General features: G+C 41.4%; 1 protein-coding gene across 2 annotated transcripts; it reads left to right on the forward strand.

Moving 5' to 3' along the window:
• VPS35 (VPS35 retromer complex component) lies at nucleotides 1-24972 on the forward strand. Of its 2 annotated transcripts, none has more exons than XM_019731855.3 (17): nucleotides 1-396; nucleotides 5671-5769; nucleotides 6974-7070; nucleotides 7762-7885; nucleotides 8380-8562; nucleotides 9886-10099; nucleotides 11381-11464; nucleotides 11889-11998; nucleotides 13353-13449; nucleotides 13556-13704; nucleotides 15104-15311; nucleotides 15619-15774; nucleotides 17591-17713; nucleotides 19596-19775; nucleotides 20229-20468; nucleotides 23187-23330; nucleotides 24006-24972. In XM_019731855.3, the coding sequence occupies exons 1-17, from the start codon at nucleotides 394-396 to the stop codon at nucleotides 24183-24185; spliced, it is 2391 nt and encodes a 796-aa protein (XP_019587414.1). In that variant the 5' UTR covers nucleotides 1-393; the 3' UTR covers nucleotides 24186-24972. The 2 variants fall into 2 exon arrangements, with proteins under 2 accessions (XP_019587414.1, XP_074171057.1); XM_074314956.2 differs by having other exon boundaries at nucleotides 391-2189.
• Nucleotides 24973-25463: the final 491 nt, after the last annotated feature.

A 25463-nucleotide genomic window follows, 5' to 3' on the forward strand; every position in this document is an offset into this window, starting at 1 on the left:
GCGAGTGCACACGCCAGGGACGAGGGCGAGTATGCACAGCCAGTTCACGTTCCTTCCAGTCCTCCGTTATTGACAAATTCGACAAACGCTGCCTTTCCCTCTTGCTGTCTCCTTCCCGATGCCGAGCGAGTGCCCTCTACGCTGCACCGCCCCGCCCTCTCCCACACTGTGGAGGGACTGGCTGGCGCCTAGGTCCGTCAGTCCAGCGATAAGTGACAAGGGCCAATAAATATGCGAGACTCGGATTCCTAGAAGCGGGCCAATCGAGGAGCCGCCTGCAGGTCCGAAGGCGGGGCTAGAGAGGGCGGGGCCTGGAGGGGCCGTAGCGTCACCTGACCGCGGGAGGCTCCGCGCGCGGTGGGTGCTGATCGCTGCAGGTTCAGGGGAGTCGCCATGGTGAGTGCTGAGGGCGGCGGGCCCCGGGCGGACCCTTCTCCCAGCCCCTGCTGTCTCCCACCGCCCTGGGGCGCTGCCGGCGGAGGGGGGGCCCCGCAGCCCGACCGCGGCTCACACCAGCCCGGCTTGGCCTGCGGGGTGGGGGACAGGCCGGGGAAGGCCGCAGGCGGGCCGATCCGGGCGGGGGTGGGCGGTGGCTCCTGGCCGCAGCCGTTGCTCTGAGACAGGCGGCCTCACTGAGGGTGTCTCGGCCTGGAGGCTCTGGGGGCCGGGAAGGCCTGCGGACGCCCCTGAATGAAGTCGGCCGCCGCCCCGCCCTGACCGGAGCCCGAGTGCCCCGTCGGAGCGACAGGCTGGGTGGGGGCTGTGCGGGGGGCCGGAGGCTCGGGGTGGCGTCGGGACCCACCCAAGGGAGCGCTCCGTTGCTGGCGCGCCCAGCGTTGTGCCTGGCAGTGTCCTGCCGGCCCCGCGCCTTTCCTCGTGCGAGAAGCGCCTCCCGCAGGGGCCGCAGTGGGGCCTGGCCTTTCTCGGCCTCGGAGCCCCCTTGGCTGCAGTGCTTGACAGCGACTTCTAGGGATTCGCTGACGTGAATTTCCTGGAAGGCCTCGTGCCATCCGATACCTACGAGCTCTGACAGACGGAGAGGAGACCGCTGGTTCCCTCTAACGTCTGTTCCCTGGGCACCCAGGCTGCCTTACCGGGCTCCCATTGATGGAATCCAGGTGCTTCACTTGCTGGAAGTAGGCCTTCTCCGTAGCGCCTCTCGGTGATGGCTGCACATCGCGTGTGGCTGTGGCTGGTAAACTGCAACTTCCTTAAAATGTGAATCCTGGTGTCTGGTTTCCACAATGGCAAGTTGTCACCGCATTTTATTAGCGTTGGACATTGTCTGCACTGTTGAAATGATGTTTTTGTATGTTGGTGTGTATCTCACTGCTCACTGCATGTAGACAGGCTTCTGCAAACGGGCTTCACTTTAAATGTGTTAATGCCAGAAAGCAGGATTGAATGTTTGACGTGTACCACTTTCCTCTGATAGACCGCTCTACAAGGTGATTCTGCTGATTTCTCAGAATTTTTACAGCTGGTAATTGCTATAAGAGCAGTGCAAAAGTGTCACTAGGATTTGTCTGCTTCTCACCATCTACGGATTGACATTTACAGTGATTGGTACTGAAAGTACTTAATTGAAGGTCTGCTATGCAAGCCAGTCCTGTGCCAGGTGAACCAGGTTGGAGAACTGAGCCAGACCCAGTCTCGTCCTCATGAATTTTATTGGGAGAGAAAACTCCAAGATCAGTCACGTCACCGTCCCTGTCTCTGACGTGGGCAAGTCACTCACTCTTACTTGAGTCTCATGTGTACATTTGAAAGCAGGGTTGGCCCCTTTGGCTCTTCCCAGTCCTCACATTCTAGGATCCAGTTCAATTCATCAAGCCTCGTGTGTCCCTTCCGTCATGGATTGTTCTGGGCACTGGAAACAAACACAGCGCTGGCTCTCCCAGAGCTTAAGAATCTGGAGGGAAAGACGTGCTTGTGGAACATAATGTGATGTTGTCTGAGCATCACCTTACTAGCACTGTCAACTCAGTGTTGGGTCACGGAGGGAGAGTTCTGCCTGGGAGCTTGGGAAAGACTACAGGAAGTGACATGTGAACTAACTCCGAGGAGGGTGAACAGAAAGCAGTACTGCAGGTGGAGGGAAGGTGCTGCACGCACACACGTGAAGCTGGGAGAAGTGAGCACTCCTGGTGGGCGCCGTCGTCATATGATTCCTGGGGAAATGGATGAAGGTGGAGACACTTCAGATCGTTTTCCCCTCATGAAGTTTCCATCCCTCCTCATCCTCAGTTCGCTCTACTTCAGTTGTTACTTTGTGCCTTAACGTATTTTCAATAGCACTCTCATCACCATGATGCAATTCTCTGTGAGATGGGTTATTTCATTTCACAGTTGATTTGCATTGTGTTGTTAGATTACATCTGCAGCCTGTGAGTGGAGATACTGACCAACACAGGAGTTGCTAGGATGAGTGGAGATAATTGCTTGTATGTAGGCAGGATATAATAATAATGGTAACACTTACCAAGTGCTTGTTACTAAGTGCTAGGCAAGTTTTGAGCTTTATCTGTTCATTTCATGTATTCTTTGTAACAGTGATATAAGTAAGGACTCTATTCCTGTTTGATAGAAGAGGAAACGAAAGCACGTTGTTTGAATGGAGAGTAATTTCATAAGTGACATGTTCATGATGACATTTGCCTCTCTCTGTACCTTGTAACTGTGTAGACTTGGGAGGGCTGTTTGGCTTGGGTCTCAAGCTAAAATGGGCCTAATCATAAGTGTTCACTGGATCTTGATTCTGTGGTGTTTCCATTTTTCTCTGATCTACGCAGCTGCTAAGTACAGAGTGGTTTGTAAATGGAGAACCAGTTTCACGAGTGAGGAGACAGACACTCGTTACCTGGCTTGTGTTTTATGAGAACACATTCATGTTATAACTGTTCCTGTTGTAGGAAGGGCATAAGACACTCCTTTCGAATAGCCGTTTATGTAATAACTATATTGTCTTATGAGTAATATGTAAAAACACATTTCTTTATTATAGCTTTATCTCTTCATTTGTAGCCTACTTTGTAGTAAGTCTGTATTTTCTACATTTTGTGTTTAAGTTTCTTTTCCTTTTAAACCCAGTTGATACAAAATAGAAAAAATTTGCTAACATTTTATTTGTTTATAGATCACTGAATCTAGTCTGATACAAATATTTTTGGAATTGTTTGTAATCTTTTTATAACCATAGTTTTATTTGCTATGTAAAGACAGTCATTATACACAGCAGCCCAAAAGGTGGAAACAACCCAAGTGTCCGTTGACAGATGGATAAACAAAACGCGGTACATACATATAATGGAATATTATTCAGCCTTAAAAAGGAAGGAAATTATGACACATGCTGTAACATGGATAGACCTTGAAGATACTATGCTAAGTGAAATAAACCAGACACAAAAGGACAGATATTGTATGATTCTACTTATCTGAGGCACCTGGAGAAGTCAAATTCACAGAAAGAAAGTGAAATGGTGTTTGCCTGGGGTGGGAGTCGGGGAATGAGGAGTGAGTGTTTAAGATGAAAAAGTTCTGGAGATGGATGGTGGTGATGACTAAACAGTGTGAATGTCCTTAATGCCACGGAACTGTACACTTAAAATGGTTAAAATGGCAAATTTTTATATATATACCACAATAAAACAGTAATTATTAATGTAAAAATTTCATGATATATCACTACTTCGCTCTAAGTTGACCATCTGAACCTAATGAAATCCATTGATTCTGATAATTGTTAAACCTGTTGCATCCAGATATAAAGACCAATAACATTCAAACTGTACTTGGTTTCTCTGAAGTTCTCCGAGGACGAGCCCATGAAGACTGTGAATTGCGTTAAAATCAGGATCCTGAAATGCTGTGTAGTCCTTCCTTGCCTCTGAAGCCAACATTTCACACTAATAGTTCTGCCGTATTAGTTATTACCTTTTAAATTAAACTTGAAGAGGGTGAATATTCTCTTCAAGTTTAAAAGGTAATAACTTTTGCTTGAAATTGATTATGCTTCTGAAGTGTGGTCATAGGGGAACTCATTTTACTAGAGTTTGCCACAGGAAAAATAAAGAGATGCTTGGCATTGCTTATTATTTAACTTTTTTCTCTTTCCAAAATTAGACCAAGAAAGTTTTCAGTTTTTATAATTGATTCTAGTTCAGAAGTGGGTTTTATGGAGTTTTTGTTAATCTCAAAATTAAGTGTTGCTTTGATTGTCTTCAATAACAGGACTGACTAGATTTAACTTTCACGTTTATGTATAAGTCCTTGCCTTCCACCTTTCCAGCTCATTGTGTAGGAGGCATTCTATCTTCACTTCTTTTTTATTTAAGTGAAATTAACATAACAAACCATTTTAAAGTGAATAATTTAGTGGTATTTAGTCCATTCACAGTGTTGTACAGTCACCGCCTCTGTCTAGTTCCAAAACATTTTTGTTACCCCAAAAAGAAACCATGCAGTACTCATTAAGGAATTACTCCTCCACTCTCCCTCCTGGGAACCACCACTCGACTTTCTGCTTCTACTGGTGATTTGCCTATTCTGGATATTTTGTATAAACGGAATCACACCATATGTAATCTTTTGTGTCTGGCCTCTTTCACTTAGCATATGGTTTCTAGGTTCATGCACACAGCATGTATCAGTACTTCTTTCCTTTGTATGATTGAATGATTTTCCATTATGTGTATGTACCACAATTTGTATATACCCATTCATTTGTTGATTTTTAAGTCATTTTTTATTAAATACATAATGTAAACATTCATTCCAACACCAGCTCATTTACTCATTCATTGAACATTTATGAAGCGTCCATTATGTGTTGGGCAATGTGTTGGGTCCCAAGGATGTAAAAATGACCATCATTTATGGTTATAATGTGACGCACACTGTAGTGGAGGTGTAAACACAGTTTTATACAACATAAAGAATGAAGTGGTTCACTGCTCCACGGGTGGATCTAATTCATTTCGCAAGCACAGTTTTGCTGATGGCAAAGACAAGAATATCTGATGTATTTTGTCCATTTTAACTGTAGATCTCTGTCTTTGAAATGGTAAGCTAGGTACTTGAGGAGAGAGTACTCTTGGTGGTGTTTGTCTACCACAAGTCAATAACAATAATTTCAGCTGTTTTGTTTCTAAGCTGTTTAGTCCCTTATTATATATATATTGCCTAAGAGGTCGGTCTTCTCATAAACTAGTTCCTTGGTCTAAGAATAGAGTAAAATGCAGATGAAAAGAAGTCTAGAGAAAAAGAGGCTTTTAGGGATTTGGGTAGACTGTACCTATCACAGGAATTAGATTGGTTGATGGCTGCGTTCTGGTCGGATCCAGAGCGTATTAGCAGAACACAGGTAGCCATAAACCACGTACCATGTCCTTTGGGACCAACCTGTTATGAGAATGTTCCGTCAGTTTCTGAGAGAGACTAAGTTCTCCGAACACATTCCGGTTCCCTTCAGTAACCTTATGCTAACTTCTGTGACTGAGCTTGGCTGTCTGTTCAGTAGTTGTCAAAACTGGTAAATGGGTTTGAGATGTAGAACTGCGGAGCCTTACAGGACAGCCTTGGAAAGGCGAGGCTAAAGCGTAGAAGTATCCTATTTGCTGGAAGCGAGTGCTGATGAGACATTAATGGAAGTCTGGTTTTACGTTTCAGCCTACCACACAGCAGTCACCTCAGGATGAGCAGGAAAAGCTCTTGGATGAAGCTATACAGGCCGTGAAGGTCCAGTCCTTCCAGATGAAGAGATGCCTGGTAAGGATGGCGGTATGGGGGACTCCGCTGCGGTCTGGGTGCTGTGGAAACGCTGCAGCGTCTTCCTAAGGCGTGGAGCTTTGCACTGCTTCTGGCCAGTCGAACTGTCAGTGTCTACCAGTGTCTGTCTGCAGTCCCACCTCCCTCAGGCACTGCATGGGGCAGCTTCAGCAGGGAGCCCGTGTACTGCCATTGATATTTGTCGTCTGGGATGGTCTGTCTTCCACACCCGAATGTAAGCGTCATGAGGACGCGAGACCCTGCCTTCAGGTTACCCATCACTAGTATCACCACACCGGCATCCGACCTGCATTACCAGCGCAGTGGGTCCTATACCTCAGACCAGAGGCGGGCGTCCATGTAATGGGTACTTCATAAATAGTTGTTGCCAGAATGGTTTTAAATGCTTTCAATTTGAATTATTCAGCTTTGTTCCTGTCTTGAAGGCTTTTTTTCTGTCCTGAATATATTTCTTTTGTAGAAGCTAGCTTAAAAATAATACTTACACCTATTTATATATTTTCATATTGTAAAAGATAGGGTAGGAGATAATCTGTAGACACTATAGATTCTCTGGATTAAAGTTTAAGAAATGGAACCAAATAGGCTGGCACTTCACGTTAAAAGTTGCTGTAATGATGATGAAGATAATTATATCTTACCTGTGTAAAGTGTCTTACAGTTTCTAAAGCTTAGTAATATGCTCTTAACCAGTCGTACCTGTGGTGTCGCTTTCCTTGCAAACAAATTTGTAAAAAGGAAAAACGTCTTGGGATGGAGAAAGTGTGCAGGCCTGGAGCTAGCTTGCTTCTGTCTCTTTCTGTGTATGAACAGTGTTTCCTGTATGTAAAGGTGGTGTCATTCCAGACATCTCTGAAGACTTGTAACCTATGACAAAGCCATTGTCAGGATAGTAGCTTGCTTCAAAAGAATCAGTATGCCAGCTTTCTTGATTGCAGGTAAAATTGGAATCAGTGCAACTAATTTTCTAGTCGCTATGGGTTGTGAAGGTTAGAGCTATGCCAGGAAGCTTGTGGTCTAGAGACATAAGACTCGCTGAGCTCTGCAGCCCTGGTGGGAAAGCAGGTGTCGTAACGCTTTTCGGTAGAGAGATGGCCAGGTGAAATCGAACTTGGTATTTTACATAACCAACTTAAGTGATTGTTTAAAGTAAGCATTGTGATAATTCTGTTGGTATTCCTAGGACAAGAACAAGCTTATGGACGCTCTGAAACACGCTTCTAACATGCTGGGTGAGCTGCGAACTTCCATGCTGTCCCCGAAGAGCTACTATGAGCTTTGTATCTTTTCAGTGTTGTGAAAGAACATTCCGACTGTACCTTTTTCTTGATAAGGCCCTGGTCTGTATGTTCCTTATTAAGTTTTCTGGGGTTCTGTTTCCCTTCATTGTCTTAACCAAATAGCATTCCTTTTCCACGTAAATGTGCTAAGTGAGAAAAAGAAAACCAGTATCAGAAACCCTTTTCCTGTGCTTAAACTTCTTGACATGGGTGGTGGTTGTATCGCAATTTGCAGACCATTTGCGCAGGTTGTTGAGGCAGTTGGTTCTTTTTTTTTTTTTTTTTTTAATTTATAGGGGTGACAATTGTTAGTAAAATTACATAGATTTCAGTGTACAGTTCTGTATTAAAGCATCTGTAAATCCCATTGTGCGTTCACCGCCCGAGGCAGTTGGTTCTTTAAACCTTAGATCCTGCCACGCAGGCCTCTGAAATGGGAAGGAATTCCCAAAGGACTGCCATTTCCGAGCCCCGCTAGTGGACTGACAGGCAGTCCATGTTGTTGTTGCTGTGCTTCCAACATCTTTAACGCGCTTATGTGAAGGAAGGGAAGCCCAACTGGAATTCTGTCGCATGTAAACGCGCTCTTCAAGGACCAGCATTTAAGCTGCCTGCCCACCAGTGTAATGACTGACGAGTTCAGAGTATTGCTCAGGTTGGTTTGGCTTGAATCCTTAATCGTCATGAAAAGACATGGCTATTTCTGATGAGCTGCACTACCTGGAGGTCTACCTGACAGATGAGTTTGCGAAAGGAAGGAAGGTGGCGGACCTCTACGAGCTCGTGCAGTACGCGGGGAACATCATCCCGAGGCTGTGAGTAGCCTGAGGCCGAGGCTGGGGCCTGTGATGGCCTTTCGGATCAGGGCTTTCTAGAAAACCACTTTAAAGGTTATTTATTTCTTGACAGAGAGATTAACATTTTGGTAGACACTGATTTGTTAAAGGTTTTAGAGTATAATTTACTTTTCACATAGATTATTGAGGAATTTTGGAAATAGAAAGAAATGACATATTTTGTTTAATGTCTCGACTACTAGAAAAATTAGTATGACAATTCTCCTAATGTGTTTAAAGTTGATCACTTCATATGTGTGTGTGTGTGCGTGTGTGTGTGTATTTGTACGTGTGCGTATAGATTTGGGAGTGAGTGCCTATATTTTAAATCAGATGATACTTTCTTAATTGTGCAGGAGAAAACTTGGTCCCTGTCTTGTTTAATATGTTTGTATTCAGTATGTTTGGACATAATCAAATTCTTGACTTGAATATTTTATTTCTAATCAAATGTTTCCTCCAAATTCTCCTAGTTATCTGTTGATTACAGTTGGAGTTGTCTATGTCAAGTCATTTCCTCAGTCCAGGAAAGACATTTTGAAAGACTTGGTAGAAATGTGCCGTGGTGTGCAGCATCCTTTGAGAGGCCTGTTTCTTCGAAATTACCTTCTTCAGTGTACTAGAAACATCTTACCTGATGAAGGCGAGCCAACAGAGTAAGTGCTTTTCTTTCTTCATTTAGTTGTAATATTTTTTCTTGTTGTATAGGAAAGTATATAGGAGAAAATAAATATCAATAATTCTACCCACAGCCAGCCACTGGTAGCATTTCGTGTTTCAATTTCCTTTGTTATATAGAACGCCTCAGTATATGTGTGTGATGCAAAATGTACTCTCTTAAAAATTATGTCTGTAGATTATTAGAACCTGCTTTTTTCATGTAATGTAATTGAGAGCATTTTTCCATTCCATTAAATATTCTTTGAAAATAGGACTTTTTAAATGACTTACATTTTCAAAATTGTATTTACAATGAAATAATGAAATGTGCTTAACTTTCTCCATGCGCTGTCCAATTTTCATATTGTTTCTTGAATGTCTTATCAGTTTTGATAATTTATGGACCGCTAGTTACCCTACAATAGAAATGATTTTAACGGTCTGTGCACGCCAATTAGATATTAACTCCCAAACAGAAAGAACAAAAGCCACTCAGAGAGCCCTGTGTCTTGTGACTGGTATTCCAGCACCTGAGTCCATTGTGCTTTTATGCCACAAAATGGCAGATGGTCAGCCAAATGGGTGAACTATCCCTGTGACAGGTTCCCTAGATTGAAGACCTTACTTCCTTTTTTACAAGGTCATTCATTCATTTATTTCTAAGGGGTATAATTCAGTGGTTTTTAGTATATCTGCATCAATTCCTTTTTAAAAGAAAAAATATAAAATTTTACTATGCATATGACAGAAAATTTAAATGGTATAGAAAAGATGAAAATTTAACTGTATAGAGAAGAATGTCAGCTTATTTGATTTATTATGATTTGACTCTCAGTTTTGAGCATTTAATTAGGCAATCAGTAAAAAATTTTGAAAATTACTAAGTTCCTCATCTTAGGAGATGTAAAAATAACCAGGAAATACATGGTCTCTTCCCTCCTTCACCAAGCTTACATTCCAATTGAAAACATAAAATCTTTAACAATAAAATGATGTAGTTACCAGTACATTATGTCAGTTTCTTTAGGCTTTTTGAATTAATGGCATTATCATAACGAGTCTAGTTGGCCTGGGGAAAAGAGTGGGGGAAAGTATTTTGTCACTTTAGACTTGTACTGTGTCCTCTCCCTGGTCTTTTTTTTCTCTTAAGTTTGTTCCCCTTGAAATTGAACACTAAGCCAGTGAAGTTGAAAGTGTCTTTCATAAAGCATCGGTGTATTAGAGAGATTAGAAGGAAATGCTCAAAGGAGAGGGACAGTAGAAAATTGGTCCTATAATTTAAATACTGTATATAAAGATTTTTCCAACTGTCTTTGCAGTGAAGAAACAACTGGCGATATCAGTGATTCCATGGATTTTGTCCTACTCAACTTTGCAGAAATGAATAAGCTCTGGGTGCGAATGCAACACCAGGGCCACAGCCGAGATAGAGAAAAAAGAGAACGAGAAAGGCAGGAGCTGAGAATTTTAGTGGGGACAAATTTGGTGCGCCTCAGTCAGCTGGAAGGTGTAAATGTGGAACGTTACAAACAGGTTTCTGTTCTTTTACTTGTCACCTTTGCTTGTGTCATGAGCTATAAATTGAAGTCTGATTTTAAAATCAAAATATTTCTGTTAAATGGTATTGCATTGAAAGCCATTGACAATCAGAGAAAACGTCAATAAACTTAAAGATATATTTTGAGTTTGTGAATGGGATGATTGGGTATCACCAGTTCTTCTTAAATTGAGATTTACTGTATTTTGCTGTAGATTTACTCTAAAGCTACATAAGATAATGTGGTATTGGTGAAAGGGATAAACATGTTAATCAGTGTTTTACTGTAACTACACTATTTAACACTATGAGTATCTACTAAGTGTTCGTCTATTCTCCAGTGGAGGAGAATAAAGCAGGGCTCAACAAACGTTTTTTTTGTAGAAGACCAAATAGTAAACATTTTTTGGTTTTGCAAGCCCTGTGGTCTGCAGCTACTAAACTCTGCAGGTGTTGTGCCAAAGCAGTTGGACAATATGGAAGCAGTTTACAAAAACAGGCATTGAGCTAGATTTGCTGACCCCTGTAATATAGACAATCCAGAATAGACCCACATACTGTGTTTCCCCAAAAACAAGACCGGGTCTTATATTAATTTTTGCTCCAAAAGACCAATTGGGCGTATTTTCAGGGGATATCTTCTTTTTTCATGTACAACAATCTACATTTACTCAAATACAGTCATGTCATCTTCTGGATCATAACGTACTAAATGCGTCTGCCTGGCTGATGATCTTAACTGGGGCTTATTTTTTTGGGGTAGGTCTTATTTTTAGGGAGACATGGTATACAATCAATTATTTTTGATAAAGGTGTAAAAGCAACCTTTTCAACAAATGGTTCTGGAATAATTAGACATCTGTATGCAAACAAAACTCTTGAACTATGACCCATCTTCATACTATGTAGAAAAACTCAAAAAATGAATCAGAGACCTAAATATAAAATCTAAAACTATAAAACTTTTAGAAGAAAAAACACAAAGGAAATCTTTACAACCTTGAATTAAACAGAGGTTTCTTAGGACACAAAAAGCGCAAACCACAAAAAGTAAAAAATTAGTGAAATGGACTTCATGCTAAGTGACTTTTACTAAATAGGAACCCAGAATTTTTTGTTTAAAAATTCTGTAAAATTTTAAAGTTTAATCTAGAAAGGAAGTATGGGTGAGAAAAATCTGAAAGATGATTTTCAAATTAATAGTCCAACCGTGCTGTTAGAGGAGTGACAGGAGATTTTGAAAGTAATCTTAACTCTTACTTTTTTTTTCCTCTTAGATTGTTTTGACTGGCATATTGGAACAAGTCGTGAATTGCAGGGATGCTTTGGCTCAAGAATATCTCATGGAATGTATTATTCAGGTAGCTTTGAACATTTGTTTTATATTTTTTTAAATGACTCATTTTATATTTCATTAATTTTCATTGTTTTGAAAAAAATCTTGTTAGAGTAGAAATTAGGTTTCCTGAATGAAGAATTCATTTCTCCCACTAATAACTTGGTCATTGTATTGATATATTTTTCTCCCCTAAATGTAGGAAAGCATGACCTCCCCACCTTCTAGGTTTCATTAGTTTTAGTATAATTATAGGTGGACTTTCCTTAGTGGGATATTTCTATCTGGGCTTACGTTTAGAGAGACTTAAAAGTAATGTATTTTAATTTAGTTGTATAAGATTAAAATGATTTTTTCCCACAAATATGAACTTTAAGTACCATAAGTAAGTCCAGAATATAATGTGAAGTGCTTTTACTTGTATCACTCAGTTATTATTTGATTTTCAGGTTTTCCCTGATGAATTCCACCTTCAAACTTTGAATCCTTTTCTTCGGGCCTGTGCTGAGTTACACCAAAATGTAAATGTGAAAAACATAATCATTGCTTTAATTGATAGGTAAGAGCTTCCAACGCTGGAAGGCAGATGTTCTGACTTCGGAATAATGGATTTAAGACATTGTCATGAATTATTTATTTCTGTTAAACTTTTATTATATTAATGATTTTATTATAACTACACTATTTAGTTCTATGAGTATCTAGTAAGTGCTTGCCTAGCTTAGGCATGAAAGAGGTTCAGGATTTAATTGTGCAGGAGGCATGGAAATAACATTTTTAATCTATGCATTTAATTATCACGTAAAGACTGTTATACGGACCGAGATGAAAGCTGACTTTCGGTGGGCGCCAGTTTGCTTGGGGGTCTGCTTCATCAAGTAGCCATAAGATACAGATTATGGAGACTGTTCAGTAATCATTGTCATTGCGTATTTTAAAGAGAATTCCAATGTATTAATATGTTAGTAAATCCCCTTCAGGCTTCAGCTCTACTTCTAGAGCCCTTGGTCTTGTTTAAATGTCTCAAACGTGGTCCTCGATGTGACTCTGCTAAGTGCCCATGTGACAGGTATGCTGAGTGCCAGTTGGTAATGTGTCCTGCTTGTGGACATACTGACATGAAACCAGACACCCACACCCAGGTTATTTCTACAAACACTACCTTTTGTTTTATTTTAAATATCTGAGTTACTAGTTTTAAAGTCTGAGAATTTAGCAGAATTCTCCAAATCCTGTTAATTGGCCATACTCTTAATGGGAGCAAAGAACTAGATTTTCCTGTGTCACGTGTAATGTTCCTTAACCATCCCTGCCAGTAGCTGTGGCGAACAGATAAAGATAATGGAACAGACATTATTTTGAATAGTTTAAGACGTAGAAAAGAGACGTTTACTACTTTTGAAGTTAGTTGCGTCCTAAACTTTATATTAGGTTAGTGCAAAAGTAATTGCGGTTTTTACAATTATTTTCAACCTGTTAAACCGTAATTACTTTTGCACCAACTTAATAGTGGTAAAACTGCAGTGTCTTAAAGTATCTGTGTACCTTTTGGCTTTTAAAGATTATTTTTATAATCATGGCTGTCAAATACATTTGTCACTTTAGTGCATTTCTATTCATATCTACTCAATTAGGTTTCAAAGAATTTGGCAAAACCGGCCTATTGAAAAATCTGTTTAAGTGTGATATAAAGTAAGAATGCAGTGAAATACGACATCATTGGTGAAACTGTCTAGTTAAATATGAATTGAAGGAATGATCAGCTACCTTCCATGTCCTTTGTAAAAACCTTTTCTAATGTTCTAGGAGACATACACTTGTAGAAAACACAGAAAAGCGTGAAGAATAAAATGTCATCTGTGACCCCACTACTCAGATCTCTATATCTTTTTAAATAAAGATTTTTTTTCCAGATTAGCTTTATTTGCTCACCGTGAAGATGGACCTGGAATCCCAGCAGAGATTAAGCTTTTTGATATATTTTCACAGCAGGTGGCTACAGTAATACAGGTGTGTACGGCTTTTCTCCTAAGTTCCCTAAACTTCGAAACTTCTCAACTGGTAGATCCTTTTGTAATTGTGTAAAACAAATTCTCTGGTTTTCTAAACATTCTAGTCTAGACAAGACATGCCTTCGGAGGATGTTGTGTCTTTACAAGTGTCTCTCATCAATCTCGCTATGAAGTGTTACCCCGATCGTGTGGACTATGTTGACAAAGTTCTAGAAACAACAGTGGAGATATTTAATAAGCTCAACCTTGAACAGTAAGTCAACGTCACACTTTTGTAAAAACCCTCATAAGGCACTTTGTTTGGTCCCAGATTTGCTTTTCTTTCTCAATTCCTTTTTAAAATGTTAGCATTTGTCTCATTTTCAGCATTTGTTAGCATAACATGCTTGGTGCTAGTCAGGCCAGGAAGTGGCAGACGGTTACTGGGTTGTGTACACTGGCCAGGTAGTGGGCTCATGGGCTGTAAGCAGTCTCCAGAGACCAGTGTCTCCAGTTCAGCCTCTTTTGTAGATGTGAACGAGTTTTTAAACTGGTAAGGAAACGCTCTGTGTTGAGCAGTATTTCCGTAAGAAGTGGTTTTCTACTGATGAGTAAGTTGTGAAAAATTAGGGGCATGTATGTATTTAAGGTGTGGAGACTAAGTTGGTTTAAAATATTTTTCTGTTTCGAGCTTGATGTTGATACCACGGAGGAGAGTATGGTGCTCTTGCCCACTCAGAGCCTCCTTCGCTGTGCTCTCCCAGGCCTGCCACGTCCTCTGGTGGCCCCTGGGCAATTCTGCTCCCTTTATCTTTGTTCCAGCGGTCCCCTTCCTGTCCCACCCTCCGTTGCTTCTGACTGAACACAGTCAAGCCAGGCCCTGCCTGCCTGCATTATTCATCATTTCACCTCACATGAACTGTCTCCTATCTGTCTCTCTTCTAGTGGTTTAGCTGCATCCGGAAGATCCCTTTCTCGTTTACCTTTTATTGCTCCTTTTTCCTCTTGGTCTCTCCCATTTTTTGGTGACCCAAAAAACGTTTCAGACCTTGGATGGTAACAATGTTGTATCCATGCCTCCCTACTAAATGAGTTTTAAAGTTCTAAAATTAGACAAAGAACTGCAAATCCCAATCTGAAATGGTAGAAATGCGGGGACATTTCTCAGTCTCCACAGAATGGCTCCTACAAGCCACCACCTGATGTTCAGCCTGTTCTTCCTTAATCACCACCATCTGGAGCAGAAGAAATAGTTTATGTTTTAATTTTTTTTTATTTTTTCAAATTGCTAGTTTTGCATGGATTTTTTTTTTCCTACTTATTTTCATAAGTCATATACAGTACTTACTGGCTACCCTAGAAACCTAACTACCACTTAAAATGCTTCCCTGAGACATAGCAAATTCCAGACAGTCACTTTAACCTCAGCTGTACAACCTGTCATGACTTGGAGACTATTACATCCGCTTTGTATCAGTGGGACATGAATAGATGAATAAATGCGTTAAGATGAGCATCTTGGAAGGAGGTCATTGGAGAATTTTGGGGTGGTGTGATTCACTCGATCCATTTCCTTTCACGTATAAATGAAAGTTCGATTTTTCTGAAACAAGCCATGTTTGTATATGTGGAGAGTTAATTCCATTCAAGGGCTGCTGTTCTTCTTCCCGTAGTATTGCCACCAGCAGCGCAGTTTCGAAGGAGCTCACCAGACTGTTGAAGATCCCTGTGGACACGTACAACAATGTTTTAACGGTCTTGAAACTAAAACATTTCCACCCACTGTTTGAATACTTTGACTACGAGTCCAGAAAGAGCATGAGTTGTTACGTGCTCAGTAACGTTCTGGATTATAACACGGAAATTGTCTCTCAAGACCAGGTGAGAGAATAGCGACGTGCTGTGTTTTTGCAAGTAGCTTATTCATTACATAAATTACAGGATTGGAGCTGTCTAAGGCGGAATGGTAAACAGCTGGAATCTCACCAGGAAGAATAACCACTGTTGATTGACATTTGGTGCACCTCTTGCCAGACTTTTGTCTGTGTGTCCACATGCATATACTTGTGTTGCAAGAAAGGATTTGTGTTGTTGATACTGTTTTGTAACTTTATGTGGCTAGAATCGCTCTTGACAATGGCTATAGGTGCTGGTGGTTTCACCCAGTGGTCTGTCTCCCACGTTGCAGGTGGATTCCATAATGAACTTGGTGTCAACGTTGATTCAGGATCAGCCCGACCAGCCCGCAGAAGACCCTGACCCCGAGGACTTCGCCGACGAGCAGGGCCTCGTGGGCAGGGTCATCCACCTGCTGCGCTCGGAGGACCCTGACCAGCAGTACCTGGTAGGCGCCAGCCCGCACTGTCCCCCATTTCCTGTGTCATGAAGGGTCTCGCGTAGCTTGTGCTCTTACAAGGTTTTGAAAGAATCGTAGCTGAATAAGCGATGAGGTGGCATGTGTGGCCCTCCCTTTGTGTATCAGTACGTAACTGTTTGTGAAGTCCCGGAGCACATGAGGAATAGGCAGCCTGCTCTAGTTTCTGCAGGAGACCGAAGCCTTAGGGGCTGCAGAAGAGCCTGTCTGCCGTTAGCTGGGTGTCCAGTCGTCGTTCTATGTTCATTTAACAACTGTGTGTTGCTTTGAAAGTCTAAGCAACAATCCTTATATTCAACTGTATTGATGTATCCAAGGTTTGCAAATACAAGTTGTGTGTGTCTGCCACACTGAAAATGTGTGAAACGACTTTAAAATTTAGATTGCCTTTTTCTTACCCCCTTTTTTCTAGTAAAGAACAGTCAGATGAGGTGCTCCCTTTCTTTGTCACTAGTCCTAAATAAATATTTGTGAAATGAATAAAACATATTCCCTGAGTGTTGGTGACTGAGGCTGGATAATTTATTTTCATGAAAGGTGGCACAGATGGCTGCTTAATTGTGGTTTGGGCAAAGTAGTTTATCCATTGTTGGGTGCACGAGGCTATTTGGGCTGCTTTAATGAACAGCTTTGTTTGAGGGGGAGGCCTGACTTTCTCGTGCTGTGACTTCCTTTGTCATGGCTGACACTTGTGCTCCTTCATAGCCATTGTATTGCTGTGTATAGTCTGTGCCTTGGCTCAGTGACAGATGCTCTGGGCCCCACAGCGTGTCACTCTGTGCACTGTGATTTGTACAGTGAGTGGTTGCTTGTTCACGGCTTTAACCGGTTACCGTATGTTCCCGTGTCACACACACGTGTCTACATGTGTTTTCATTTTTTGTTGCATACCAAACGGAGTAGTTAGGAGGTGTGCCTTTTGCCTGTGGCCAGTCGGTTACGCCCTTGTACAGACGCCTTGGAGGCGAGGGTCGTTCGCTCTGACTTCTCAGGGAGATGCAGCCTCTTTTCCGTCTGCCATTTCAGAGAAATTCACAAAACCCGAATGTCACACATTGTGTCACACATATTTAAAAAGTATTTCATGGATTCTTTGTAGGTTTTCTGAAACAACCAGACATTCGTTTCACAATGGCCTTTTCAAAGTGTATTGCCTTGACCTAAATGGTCGTAGTGTTTTTTCTGAGTTAGGAGGTAGGATATACCAGCAATACGCATAGAGCTGTTTTGTATTACAATAACAGCCCACATTTCTGAGCGCATGCCTTGTGTCAGGTCCTGGGAACACTTCACATGTGTTATTTGATCTTCCCAACCACCCTAGGAGAAATATCTGAGCCCATTTTCAAATGAAACTGACAGCTAAGAGAAGGGAAGTAATTTGCCCAGGATTACACAAGTCGTAAGTGTTAGAATTTGCTTTGAAGTGTAAGTCTTTCCTTAGAAAGCCCTTTACCAACACAGTATACTTTGTACATGTGTCTAGGAAAACATATTTCAATGTCTGCCCTGACTAGCTGTGTAACCGGGGCGGATTGTACAACCTCTCTCGACCTCAGGCCTCCCCGTTTGTGAAACGAGGTCAGTGTCTGTCTCTAGACTGCTTGCAAGGCCTTTGCCAGATAAGAGATGTGAAGTGCTGACCAAAAAGCCTGCAGGCTGCATGCGCTCCAGAACGGGGATGGGGACGGTGGCAGCGATGACGACAACAGGAGTCCCCAATTAATTTTAAAAACAATGAATCATAGTGCAGAAAAGAGTAATTGGTCTTTTTCTTGTTGTTCAGATTTTAAACACGGCACGAAAACATTTTGGAGCTGGTGGAAATCAGCGGATTCGCTTCACACTGCCGCCATTGGTATTTGCAGCTTACCAGCTGGCTTTTCGCTATAAAGAGAATTCTAAAGTGGTGGGTTTACTTTTAAATATGTCACTACTTTTTTCCTTTTTCCTCCCTGCGTGTGTGTATTTTAGTTTATTATTATGTAGAATTTCAAACATACACAAAAATAGATAATAAAATCCCAGCTTCAGTAAATCTCAATTCATTCTTTGTCCCATGTTAGGTGTTTGTGACAGTGATGTTGGCGGGTTACAGTCCAGCTGCAGGATCGCGTGAAAACACTTAAAATCAAGTGAAAGATTCAAACAGGTTGCATTTATGCTGGAAGTTTTGCCTGTGTTTAAAGATCGCTTGTGAGACAGTCATCAGTGTATTATATAATCGGCTGACAGTGCTTTAGTTTTAAAGAACAGTTTCATTTCCTTGGAGCCTTTGAAGTACCAGCTGTGGAGTGGTACCGCCCTGTGAGCAGAGGCTGCGGTACACGGCAGGTCAGACCCACTCAGCCAGCTCTGCCTCAGGGAAGCGCCAGCGCTGCATCATCACCCGTCTCTCTGAAGCCTGTACTTGAATCATTTCTGAGCTGTATACATTTTTTATGAGCTTGTTCCTTTTACCAACAGAATTATGGCTTAAGTCTTCAGTGGAGTAGCTTTATAGAAAGCACCTGAGCCTGGGCAGTCAGGTTTATGTTGGGGAACAAAGCTCAGCAAACTTCATTTTCAGACAATGGGGAGATAAGATTTATTCAGCAGACCTACCAACAAGGCATAGCAGCGTCTGCCCGTTTTTATTAGGCCACTCTCTCTTTCAGTCCCTTTCCCAGCATCTTAGGGACAGGTATTTGTGAATGTAACAGTAAAACTAGCAGCGAGCATTTACTCACCGTGCGCCATTCACTGTGCCCAGACGACGCACTCGGATCAGTGCATTTAGTCCTCGTAGCAAGTCTGTCACTACTACTCTCTTAAAAATGAAAAGAACTGATTGCTTTAACAAGAAATTGGGAAGGTGAAACACGGGCAAAATATTGAACCTCACTAGTAAGTACAGCAGTGAACCTGTCTAGAAATCAAACTGGTGAAGAGAAAAGAAAAATAAGGTTCAGCGATGGCAGTGGTGTGATGAGAATTCATTCTCAATCTAGTCATGGTGGGAATGTGAATTACTGCAGTCTTTCTAGAAAACTCTGGCAGTGTGTAACCAGAGCCTTAAAAGATCCAGTAATTGCACTTCTAAGAATTTGTGCTAAGGAAATAATTAGGGATTCAATAAAGCTTTTGTATATAGATCATGATGGTAATACAGATCGTTTCCAGAAGGGAATAGCTAAGTAAATTGTGCTGTCCAGTATGTGGAATATTTTCTAGTGATTAAAATGATTTCAGATAACTTTAGTATCATGAGGAAAATTGCTCTGACAAAATAAATAAAATAAAAGAAATTGAATACAAATTATATGTAGCATGAGCCCAATTTAACTCTTTTAAGTGAGGTACTTTAAAATAGAAAACAAAAGCATGCACAAATATCCCAGTTGCATTACATTTGTAAAGAAAAAAGAAGGGAAAACATTAACACCAGAATGCTATCATTGATTATTGCTGGGTGGTAGATTTGGGGATGATTTTAATTTTTAAAATTCTTTGTGTATTTTCCTAATTTTGTCCAATTTGGGAATGTGTTGCTTTTCTGATGAGAAAAAAAGAAACTCCTAATATATAAAGATTGCAAAGCCAGTAACCTCCAGTGGATGTTCTGAGAAAACATCCTGTTTGATTGACTTGTGTGCTTCATAAATGAGACAGAGAAGAAAGAGAACAGGAAAATTGTGAGCTCACCTTTATCACTTTCTCTGTGTGTTCTCTAGAAGTTGTATATAAAATAAATATTCTTGAGCAAGTTCCTCTTGGGCTTAAGGTAATTGAACACTTTTTTCTTGTTTTAGGATGACAAATGGGAAAAGAAATGCCAGAAGATTTTTTCATTTGCTCACCAGACTATCAGTGCTTTGATCAAAGCAGAGCTGGCAGAATTACCCTTAAGACTTTTTCTTCAAGGGGCTCTAGCTGCTGGAGAAATTGGTTTTGAGAATCATGAAACCGTAGCATATGAGTTTATGTCCCAGGTGATGATGTGTTCCACTCCGGGTCGTGGAAAGCATGTGGCTGTGCTCAGTCACCTGTGGTATGGTGCAGTGCACCTGGGTTTACTCTTCACTGAATTTGTAACTACCCTTTTCCACTGTCTTGGGACTTCTTAATGCTCTAGTCATATTGCCCAGCTGGAGCAGGATAATTTGTTACCGGGCGCTAGTGAGATTTAAGATTTCCAGGTGGATCATGGTAAAAAAAAGTTCCTTTATTAATTCAGTGTGGGAACCCTGGGTTAAACCAAAGTTAAGACAGTTTCCTTGTTACACAACTTGTCAGCATCTTTACTGTATCAGCTGTGCCTTGTGCCCCTCCGAGAGGGCACGTGTGCTGACCTGCAGGGATTGCAGGACGCTCCCAGGGTGGGCTTGGTGGGAACTGCCGCGGAAAACGCTCCAGCAGATGGTCCTTCTCCCTGTGCCCACCAGGCATTTTCTCTGTACGAAGATGAAATCAGCGACTCCAAAGCACAGCTGGCTGCCATCACCTTGATCATCGGGACCTTCGAGAGGATGAAGTGCTTCAGTGAAGAGAATCACGAGCCCCTGAGGACTCAGTGCGCTCTGGCCGCATCCAAACTTCTGAAGAAGCCCGATCAGGGCCGAGCTGTGAGCACCTGTGCACATCTCTTCTGGTCTGGCAGAAACACAGACAAAAACGGGGAGGAGGTAAGGCAGGCGGGAGGTCGTCCCTGAGCTGGTTACAGGACAGGCGACTGTTAGCAAGGGATGGCAGGCGCGGCTTGTGATCTGGATGCAAACCTTTGGAGGGCTTGGGGACCTGACAAAGAAAACTGTTTTGTTTTGTTAAAAGGAAAGTAGTGTGCAGAGAGTACATCCTGCAGTGAGGCCTCCACTTTGTGTGTATTGTAACATTGCGCGTTTATACCATAGCGCCTTTGAAAAATATGCACAATACAGGCATACCTCGTTTTATTCCACTTAGCAGATACAGATTGAAGGTTTGTGGCAGCCCTGCCTGGAGCAAGTCTGTTGGTGCCATTTTTCCAACAGCATTTGCCCACCTCGTGTCTCAGTGTCATGTCTTGGTAATACAATGTTTCAAACGTTCACTGTTATTATATTTGTTACAGTGATCTGTGATCAGTGACCTTTGATGTTACTACTGTAATTGTTTTGGGGTGCCACGAACTGCACCCACATCACACGGCGAGCTTAATGGATAAAAGCTGTGTGTTCTGACTGCTCCCCTGACCGGCCGTTCCCCATCTCTCTCCCTCCCTGTGGACCTCCCTGTTCCCTGAGACAATTACAATATTAAATGAGGCCAGTTAATAACCCTACAATGGCCTCTAAGTGTTCAAGCGAAAGGAAGAGTCACACAGCCCTCCCTTTAAATAAAAAGCTAGAAATGACTAAGCTTACTGAGCAAGGCATGTCGAAAGCCGAGACAGGCCGAAAGCTGGGCCTCTTGTGCCAAACGGCCCAGCTGGGAAAGCAAAGGAAACGTTCTTGAAGGAAATTAAAAGTACAAGTCCAGTGAACATGGAGTGATAAGAAAGCAAAACAGCCTTAGTGCTGATGCAGAGAAAGTCTTAGTGGTCTGGATGGAAGGTCAAACCAGCCACAACATTCCCTTAAGCCAAAGCCTTATCCAGAGCAAGACCCTGCTTCTCTTCAATTCTGTGAAGCCTGGGAGGTGAGGAAGCTGCAGAGGAAAAGTGTGAAGCTGGCAGAGGTTGGTTCATGAGGTTTAAGGAAAGAAGCCGTCTCCATAACATAAAAGTGCCAGGTGAAGGTCTAGCTAAGAAAATGAATGAAACTGGCTAGGCTGAATGACAGATTTTCAGTGTAGCCGAACAGCGTTTTATTAGAAGAAGATGCCATCTAGGACTTTCTCAGCCAGAGAGGAGAAGCCGATGCCTGGCTTCAAAGCTGCAGAGGACAGGCTGACTCTCTTGTGAGGGGCTCATGCAGCTGGTGAGTTCAAGTTGGAGTCAGTGCTTATTTACCGTTCGCAAAATCCTAGGGCCCTTAGAATTATGCTAAATCTAAGATGACAGCCATCTGTTTACAACACGGTTTACTGAATATTTTAAGCCCACTGTTGAGAATTATTACTCAGAAATAAAGATTTCTTTCAAAATATGACTGCTCAGTGACAATGCACCTGGTCACCCAAGAGCTCTGATGGAGATGGACGAGGTTAATGTTTTCATGCCTGTGAACCTAACATCCATTCTGTAGCCCATGGATCAAGGAGTAATTCTGACTTTCAAGTCTAGTATTTATGAAATACATTTCGTACGGCCAAAGCTGCCACAGATAGTGATTCCTCTGATGGATCTGGGCGAAGTCAATTGAAAACCTTCTGGAAAGGATTCACCATCCTAGATGCCATTAAGTACATTCGTGATTCATGGGAAGAGGTCAAAATATCAACATTAATGGGAATTTGAAGAAGTTGATTCCAAGCCTCGTGGATGACTTTGAGGGTTCAAGACTCAATGGAAGAAATAACTGCGCTTGTGGTGGAAACAGCAAGAGAACTGGAATTAGAAGTGGAGCCTGGAGGTGTGACTGAACTGATGCAATCTCATGATAAAACTTGAATGGATGAGGAGTTGCTTTTTATGAAGGAGCAAAGAAAGTGGTTTCTTGAGATGGACTCTACTCCTGGTGAAGATGCCGTGAAGATTGTTGAAATGACAACAAAGGACTTAGAATATTACATAAACTTAGTTAGAAAGCAGTGACAGGGTTTGAGAGCACTCACTCCAATTTTGAAAGAAGTTCTGTGGATAAAATGCTGTCAAACAGTATCTCATGCTACAGAGAAATCTTTGGAGAAAGGAAGAGTCCATTGATGAGGCAAACTTGACTGTTGTCTTATTTTGAGAAATTGCCACAGACACCTCAACTTTCAGCAACCACCACCCTGATGAGTCAGCAGCCATCAGCGTGGAGGCAGAGCCTCCACCAGTGAGAAGACTATGACTCGCTGAGGGCTCACAGGATGGTCAGCATTTTTTAGCGATATTTTAAAATTGAGGTGTGTACATTGTGTTCTAGACGTAATGCTGCTGCTGCGCACTTAATAGACTACAGCATAGTGTAAACATAACTTTTATGTGCACTGGGAAAGCAAAAAATTGTGAGTCGCTTTATTGCGGTGGTCTGGAACTGAGCCCGCAATATCTCTGAGGTATGCCTGTGTATAAATATAAAACATATACCATATAAATATATAAAACAAGTAATATATTTGCTTTAAAATATAGCTGTGTACTTAAAAATGAAGAGGATTTAAATTTGTTTTGTCCCTTTAAAACATGAATCACTGTAGTGTTGTTACTTCTCTGTGTGCAATGGGATGTTCGTGATTCATTAATCACTTTACTGCTCCCTCCTCCCCTCTTATTCCAGCTTCATGGAGGCAAGAGGGTAATGGAATGCCTAAAGAAAGCTCTAAAAATAGCAAATCAGTGCATGGACCCCTCTCTACAAGTGCAACTTTTTATAGAAATTCTGAACAGATACATCTATTTTTATGAAAAGGAGAATGACGCGGTAAGTGAATTGATATTGGTGTTAGTGAAGTGTTTTCCCTTCTTGCTCTGAGATTTGATGTGTACAGAAGTTTGTCATTCTGGTGCTTTTTGTTTGTTTGTTTATGAGGATCAGAGTCTGGGGAACCCACCTACTGGTCTCCCATTCTCCAAAAACATGCTCTGACTATATAGATGCATCTCTAATGGAAGAACTATTTGTATGCAAGGAAATTCTCATCCCTTTTGCTTGGGAATATTTTATAAAAATAGTCTCTGTGTTTAGGAAACACAAAGTAATTTACAAATGCTAAATGATAGCCTGATTTGTCATCAGGTACAAGTTCAGAATAAGTCCTAAATAAAGAATAATGCCTTAGCCTTTTGGCAGAGCAGTGTTGGTCAAGATTTGTAGGTTAGATAAATTGTGTTTTTGTTCTTTTACTGGTTCATGGTGCTCTGTATTTTTTATTAACTCCTTTTTTTTTTTTTTTTTGATGAATAGCCAGAAGTTGTTCCCAAGCTAGGACTCATGTTCTCATCTCTTTTTTTCCCCCTATAATTACTCTGGTAATTGATGAGAGTAACACAAGCTCCTCAAAACGTTTTTATTAAATTGCCTTTTATATTTTGTGTTACATGTTTGGTCATGAAATTGTACATATTCTTTTTTTTTTTTTTTCATATTCTTTTATAGGTCACAATTCAGGTTTTGAACCAGCTTATCCAAAAGATTCGAGAAGACCTTCCAAATCTCGAGGCCAGTGAAGAAACAGAGCAGATTAACAAACATTTTCATAACACACTGGAACATCTGCGCTTGAGGCGGGAATCGCCAGAATCTGAGGGGCCCATCTACGAAGGGCTCGTCCTTTAAACGGAAACAGGCTCACCACACTCCTGTCCACGCACATCAGTGAGGGTTTTGCTATGCTAGGTCTCCCTTCCATAGATTGTGCCTTTCTGAAATGCTGAGGTAGCTTTCCCGTTTCTTACCTGTGATGTGTTTTACCCAGCACCTCCGACACTCACCTTCAAGACCTTAATAAAGCTATTCACTTCGTAAGTGTTCAGGTCTGTCTGATCACCCCAAGTAGCATGATTGATTTGCTATTTAATATTCCTGTGATCTGTAAAGAAAAACAAGAACACAAATATTTAAAAACCACTTATCTTGGCTACTAATGAAGCTCTCCTTCCTTTATTTCTGTTTTGTTTTATTGTTGATTATGTCATTTCCTTCATTACTTGGGAGTACTAACCCGAACGTGTCTGTCTCTTTGTTCTCTAGTCCAATTTGAGATGAATTTAGAGGAAAGGAATACTGTATGTGAAATTCAGCTTGGGCTTTTCCCTAAAAGCAAGATAAGGCCATGTATAATATTTTCCCTAAAACTAGAATATATTAATGCATGTTTCAGAATTTTAAAGCACCATGGTCAAAACCAGAAGCTATATTTTGCATATTTGGACTCGACCATCCATTTAAAAACCTATGTTGTCCTCGACATATTTATCAAAATAATTTTGTTCTAAATAGTATAAATTAGAAAATTTGTGATCTATATAATTTATGTATAACCATTATTGTACATTTAGGGGGAAATGCGTCATACGATTATGATTTTTTTTTTCACCAGTGAAAATAAAGTTGCCATTAACAATTTTGGACTTTTTTTCGTTTCATACGTGATTGGTTAGAGGAACTAGTAGAATGCCTATAGAGTGGAGATGTTTTCCCTGTGATAAGACTGCATAGCTTGTCACCACCAAGCGCTTGGCCTTCTGTGGGACTTGACCCCACCTGGTGTTCTGGTAACTTCTGCTTTTGCCGGCCTATCTCCGGTGACTCGTGGTGGCCTGGCCAGACATTAAAGGGTGGCTTCTGGAGTTTGGCTGGTGTCTAATCCTGGCTGTGCTGGGTTAAATTGGGTGTTATAGTTCCTCATCTGTAAAATGGGAATAATAGTATTTCCAGTCTCATAGGATGGTTTTTGAAGATTGAATTAGGTAATGCAGGTAAAGCCTGCAGATTCAATAAATGTTAGCTGTTATTGGAGGTTATAGTTGCCTTCAATAAATATGGGCAAAACATACTTTTACTAAATTTGATTTGACATTCTTCGAAAATATCGTGTGTCTGTGTGTAGGTAGT

Source organism: Rhinolophus sinicus, chromosome 8 (genome assembly GCF_057876585.1).
Source record: "Rhinolophus sinicus isolate RSI-liver-muscle chromosome 8, RSI-T2T, whole genome shotgun sequence".
Classification (NCBI taxonomy): Eukaryota; Metazoa; Chordata; class Mammalia; order Chiroptera; family Rhinolophidae; genus Rhinolophus; species Rhinolophus sinicus.